The following is a 6,455-nucleotide window of genomic DNA, read 5'->3' as shown; positions in this document are numbered from 1 at the left end:
GGGGGGTGGGATGGGGTGGGAGGGGGTGGGATGGGATGGAATCCATGGGAGGGGAGCCATGGGATACGATGGGATCCATGGGATGGATGGGATCCATGGGATGGGATGGGATCCATGGGATGGGATGGATGGGGTGGGATCCATGGGATGAGATCCATGGGATGGGATGGGATGGGGTGGGATCCATGGGATGAGATCTATGGGATGAGATCCATGGGATGAGATCCATGGGATGGGATGGGAGCCATGGGATGGGATGGGATGGGATGGGATGGGATGGGATCCATGGGATGGGATCCATGGGATGGGATCCATGGGATGGGATCAGTGGGATGGGATCAGTGGGATGGGATGGGATCAGTGGGATGGGATGGGATCAGTGGGATGGGATGGGATGGGATGGGATGGGATGGGATGGGATGGGAGAGAATCCATGGGATGGGAGCCATGGGATGGGATGGGATCCATGGGATGGGATGGGATGGATGGGGTGGGATCAATGGGATGGGATCCATGGGATGGGATCCATGGGATGGATGGGATAGGATCGATGGGAGCGATGGGATGGGATGGGATGGGATCCATGGGATGGGATGGGATGGATGGGGTGGGATCAATGGGATGGGATCCATGGGATGGGATCCATGGCATGGGATGGGATGGGATCCATGGCATGGGATCCATGGCATGGGATCCATGGGATGGATGGGATAGGATCAATGGGATGGGAGTGATGGGATGGGATGGGATCCATGGGATGGGATCCATGGGATGGATGGGATGGGCTCCATGGGATGAGAGTGATGGGATGGGATGGGATCCATGGAATGGGATGGGATCAATGGGATGGAATCCATGGGATGGGTATGATGGGATCCAGGGAATGGGATGGGATCTATGGGAAGGGATAGGATCAATGGGATGGGATAGGATCTATGGGATGGGATCCATGGGATCAATGGGATGGGATGGGATAGCATCTATGAGATCCATGGGACAGGATGGTTGGGATGCATGGGATGGGCTGGGATCTGTGGCATCCATGAGATGGGATCCATGGGATGGGATCCATGGGATGGGATCCATGGGATCCATGGAACCCATGGGATGGAATCCATAGGCTGATCTCCCTCACCCCTTTTCCCGAATCCTTCCCGAATCCTTCTCGAATCCTCCCCGAATCCTCCCCGCAGCCCTTCCCGCCGCTCTCCAAGGGCAGAGCGTGTCGTCGGGCAGCTCGGAGATCAAATCGGACGACGAGGCCGACGAGAACCTGCAGGACGCCAAAGGCGCCGACGACAAGAAGCTGGAGGAGGACAAGAAGGAGATCAAATCCATTACTAGGTCAAGATCTAGGTAACGGGAGCCGGGAGTGTCGCTTCATTTAATTCCTTCTTGGATTTCGATGAAGTGAACGGAAGCGCGGCAATTCGAAAAAGGCTCCAAAAAAAAAAAAAAAAATCCCCCCCAAAAAAATTTCCCAATATCGCCAAAAAAATCGCCAAAAAATCACCAAAAAAATCCGCAAAAAAATCGCAAAAATATCGCCAAAAAAATCGCCAAAAAATCACCAAAAAAATCGCAAAAAAATCACAAAAAATCGCCAAAAAATCCGCAAAAAAATCGCAAAAAACCTCCAAAAAAATCCCCCAAAAAATCCCCAAAAAAATCACAAAAGATCCCCCAAAAAATCGCAAAAAAATCACAAAAAATCGCCAAAAAATCCCCCAAAAAATCTGCAAAAAAATCGCAAAAAAACTCCAAAAAAATCCCCCAAAAAATCCGCAAAAAATCCCCCAAAAAATCGCAAAAAAATCACAAAAAATCGCCAAAAAGAACCTGAAAAGAATCACCCAAAAAAAATCCCCCCAAAAAATCCCAAAAAATTTGCAAAAAATTTGCAAAAAATCCCAAAAAATTCCCCAAAAAATCCCCCCAAAAAATCCCAAAAAATTTGCAAAAAATTTGCAAAAAATCCCAAAAAATTCCCCAAAAAATCCCCCCAAAAAATCCCAAAAAATTTGCAAAAAATTTGCAAAAAATCCCAAAAAATTCCCCAAAAAATCCCCCCAAAAAATCCCAAAAAATTTGCAAAAAATTTGCAAAAAATCCCAAAAAATTCCCAAAAAAATCCCCAAAAAAATCCCAAAAAAATTGCAAAAAATCCCAAAAAAACCCCAAAAAAATCCCCCAAAAAATCCCAAAAAAATTGCAAAAAATTTGCAAAAAATCCCAAAAAATTCACAAAAAAATCCCAAAAAATTCCCAAAATCCCCCCAAAAAATCCCAAAAAAATTGCAAAAAATCCCCAAAAAAACCCAAAAAAATCCCCGCAAAAAACCCCAAAAAAATTCCAAAAAATCCCCAAAAAAAATCCCAACAAAATTCCGGGATTTGGCCGTTGTTCTTCTTTTCCCGCCCTTTTTTAGCTGGAATTCGGATGCATTTGCATCCCCGGCTAAAGGAGGCTCCGGCTTTTTTCTTGGAGCTCTGGGACGTGCCCGGCTTGGATTTGGGAAAATCCCGGCGTGGCCTTCAGGGAATTCTTGAAGGGTTTTGATAGGATTTGATCCATTTGGGAATTGTGCGAGGTCGGGTTTGGAACAACCAAACATCAGGGAAGGATTGAGATGAGCCGATCCTAAAATTCCCTTCCAAACCCTCGGATTCCAAGATTCCAGCGGCGGAAGCGGCGCCTCCGACCGTTCCCACCCCCAACCCTTGGGATCATCACCCAGGGAGCGGAGCCACCATCCCAAAATCTGTCGGGATCGGAACGGTCGGAGTCGCAACTCCGGGAGCGCAATCCCAGCGTTCCACAAAAACCCAAATCCCGCGACGGCGCCGAAACGGCGCCGAATTCCCGTTGGTTTTTTTTTTTCCTGGGGGTCGGTCTGACCGGGGAATTGCCGCTGGGCCCTTTGATGTCCCGCAGCAATAACGACGACGAGGACCTGACGCCGGAGCAGAAAGCCGAGCGCGAGAAGGAGCGCAGGATGGCCAACAACGCGCGGGAGCGGCTGCGCGTGCGCGACATCAACGAGGCCTTCAAGGAGCTGGGCCGCATGGTGCAGCTGCACCTCAAGAGCGACAAGCCGCAGACCAAGCTGCTCATCCTGCACCAGGCCGTGGCCGTCATCCTCAGCCTGGAGCAGCAGGTCCGAGGTCAGTGCTGGAGCCGCGGTGGGGTTGGGCTGGGGAGGTTCTCCAGGGAGGTGCTGCTGTTCTTCATGGAGAACGGGAAGTTCTGCGTGGGGTTGGGGAAGTTCTCCATGGAATTGGTGAAGTTCTCCATGGAAGGTGTCTCGTTCTCCATGGAGGTTCTTCTGTTCTCCATGGAGTTGGTGAAGTTCTGCGTGGAGGTTCTTGGGTTCTCCATGGAAGTTCTCCATGGAAGTTCTCTATTTCTCCATGGAAGTTCTCTATTTCTCCATGGAAGTTCTCTGTTTCTCCATGGAGTTGGTGAAGTTCTCCATGGAGGTTCTCCTGTTCTCCATGGAGAACGTGAAGTTCTCCATGGAGTTGGTGAAGTTCTCCATGGGGTTGGTGAAGTTCTGCGTGGAGGTTCTTCTGTACTCCATGGAAGTTCTCCATGGAAGTTCTCCGTTTCTCCATGGAATTGGTGAAGTTCTCCATGGAAGATGTCTTGTTCTCCAAGGAGGTTCTCCATGGAAGTTCTGCTTTTCTCCATGGAGTTGGTGAAGTTCTGTGTGGAGGTTCTCCTGTTCTCCATGGAAGTTCTCCATTTCTCCATGGAGTTGGTGAAGTTCTCCATGGAGGTTCTGCTGTTCTTCATGGAGAACGTGAAGTTCTCCATGGGGTTGGTGAAGTTCTCCATGGGAGATGTCTTGTTCTCCAAGGAGGTTCTCCATGGAAGTTCTGCTTTTCTCCATGGAAGTTCCCCATTGGAAGTTCTCCTTTTCTCCATGGAACTGGTGAAGTTCTCCATGGAGGTTCTGCTGTTCTCCATGGAGAACGTGAAGTTCTCCATGGAATTGGTGCTGTTCTCCATGGGGGGATCTCCTGTTCTCCGTGGAATTCCTCCTTTTCCCCACGGAATTTTTCCATTTCCCCACGGAATTCCTCCATTTCTCCATGGAATTTCTCCTTTCCCCCACAGAATTCCTCCATTTCCCCACAGAATTTCCCCATGGAATTCTCCTTTCCCCCATGGAATTCCTCCTTTCCCCCATGGAATTCCTTCTTTTCCCCATGGAATTTCTCCTTTTCCCCACAGAATTTTTCCATTTCCCCCTGGAATTTTTCCATTTCTCCACAGAATTTTTCCATTTCCCCACGGAATTTCCCCATGGAATTCTCCTTTCCCCCACAGAATTCCTCCTTTCCCCCATGGAATTCCTCCTTTTCCCCACAGACTTTTTCCCTTTCCCCACGGAATTTTTCCATTTCCCCCTGGAATTTTTCCATTCCTCCATGGAATTTTTCCATTTCCCCACACAACCCCTCGCTGTGTCCCACAGAACGGAATCTCAATCCCAAGGCGGCGTGCCTCAAGAGGAGGGAAGAAGAGAAAGTCTCCTCGGATCCTCCTCCGCTCTCGCTCGCAGGGCCCCACCCCGGCATGGGCGACGCCTCCAATCACATGGGACAGATGTAAAAAGGTCCGGCCCCCATTCCCGCCTTTTTCCCGTTCCCAAATTCCTCCTGGATCCCCATTCCTGGATTCCCAAATTCCTCCTGGATCCCCATTCCTGGACCCCCAAATCCCTCCTGGATCCCCAAATCCCTCCTGGATCCCAGTTCCTGGACCCTCAAATTCTTCCTGGATCCCCATTCCTGGATCCCAATTCCTGGACTCCCAAATCCCTCCTGGATCCCCAAATTCCTCCTGGATCCCCATTCCTGGATTCCCAAATCCCTCCTGGATCCCCATTCCTGAACCCTCAAATTCTTCCTGGATCCCCATTCCTGGATCCCCAGTCCCTCCTGGTGGATATTAGGGATGGATATTGGGGTTGGAATTGGGGTTGGATATTAGGATTCAATATTAGGGTTGGATATTGGGAATTAATAGCAGGGCTGGATAATGGGGTTGGATATTGGGATTGGATATTGGGGTTGGAAATTAGGGTTGGATATCAGGGCTGGATATTGGGGTTGGATATTAGGATTCAATATTAGAGTTGGATATTGGGAATTAATAGCAGGGCTGGATCTTGGGGTTGGATATTGGGATTAAATATTAGGGATGGATATCAGGGATGGATATTGGGAATCAATATTAGGGTTGGATATTCGGGATGGATATTGGGGTGGGATATTAGGATTCAATATTAGAGTTGGATATTGGGAATTAATAGCAGGGCTGGATCTTGGGGTTGGATATTGGGATTAAATATTAGGGTTGGATATTGGGCTTGGATATTAGGGATGGATAATGGGATTGGAATTGGGGTTGGATATTAGGGCTGGAATTGGGGTTTGGATATTGGGATTCAATATTAGAGTTGGATCTTGGGGTTGGATATTAGGGCTGGAATTGGGGTTGGATATTGGGGTTGGATATTGGGATTGGATATTAGGGCTGGAATTGGGGTTGGATATTGGGATTAAATATTAGGGATGGATCTTGGGGTTGGATATTGGGATTAAATATTAGGGTTGGATATTGGGCTTGGATATTAGGGATGGATAATGGGATTGGAATTGGGGTTGGATATTAGGGCTGGAATTGGGGTTGGATATTGGGCTCTCAGGGATGGATCTTGGGCTCGGAATCGACCTTGCCCATCCAGCCCACACCTCCCAACCCCTCCCAAATCCCTTTTGGGGCCCTTCCCTGCCACGACAGCACCGGGGCCGGGGCGGGGCCGTTTTTTGGGATCGCCCTGAGCCAATGGGAATTCTCCTGCTGCTCCCATAGGATTTCTCCACGGAAAAGCCGAGAGCCCAATTCCTTCTCCGCCGTCCTGATCCCGATCCCGAGCCCTTCCCTTCCGTACCCGTCCGACAAGTCTGAGTCGATTCCGAATCCCAGACGCGACAGATTCCGGCATTCCCGAAGGGAAAACCAACGAAAAACGAAAGGAAACCACGGGAAAACGAGAAAAAACCAACAAAAAACCAACAAAAACCGACAAAAAAACCAACAAAAAAGAAGGAAGAAAAAGGAAAAAAAAGGAACTTTTTCGGTTTTTTGGTGTTGGGGAGGGATGAGGACTCTTCTTGGAACATATCACGGGATGTCCGACGCGGAATTCCGAGCCTGGCAATCTTTTCTTTCTCCACACTGTGGGACCGATGCATTTTTTGTGCCTAAAAAAACAAAATAAGAAAGAAACAGAAAAAAAAAAAAAAATGAGCAAAAAAGAGAAAAAAAAGAGAAAAAAAAAGGAGAAAAAAAGGAGAAAAAAAGGGGGAAAAAAGGGGGGAAAAAATGGGGAAAGAAGGGAAAAAAGGGGAGAAAAAAGAAAAAAAAAGGAAAAATAAGGGGG

At 48.4% G+C, this 6,455-nt stretch overlaps 1 protein-coding gene across 1 annotated transcript in view; it reads left to right on the top strand.

The window, feature by feature from the left end:
- TCF4 (transcription factor 4) overlaps window positions 1–6,319 on the top strand; it is a 130,186-nt gene extending 123,867 nt beyond the window's left edge. The window contains exons 15-18 of the mRNA XM_017739860.1: window positions 1,121–1,356; window positions 2,936–3,165; window positions 4,482–4,622; window positions 5,885–6,319. Coding sequence (XP_017595349.1) covers window positions 1,121–1,356; window positions 2,936–3,165; window positions 4,482–4,618 — 603 coding nt within the window. The 3' untranslated portion in view covers window positions 4,619–4,622; window positions 5,885–6,319. The remainder of the gene's footprint in view (window positions 1–1,120; window positions 1,357–2,935; window positions 3,166–4,481; window positions 4,623–5,884) is intronic.
- Window positions 6,320–6,455: the final 136 nt, after the last annotated feature.

The sequence above is a fragment of the Corvus brachyrhynchos genome, unplaced genomic scaffold, assembly GCF_000691975.1.
Source record: "Corvus brachyrhynchos isolate BGI_N302 unplaced genomic scaffold, ASM69197v1 scaffold297, whole genome shotgun sequence".
Taxonomy (NCBI): domain Eukaryota; kingdom Metazoa; phylum Chordata; class Aves; order Passeriformes; family Corvidae; genus Corvus; species Corvus brachyrhynchos.
The sequence above is the reverse complement of the archived record's forward strand: the minus strand, read 5'-3'. Positions and strand labels throughout refer to the sequence as shown.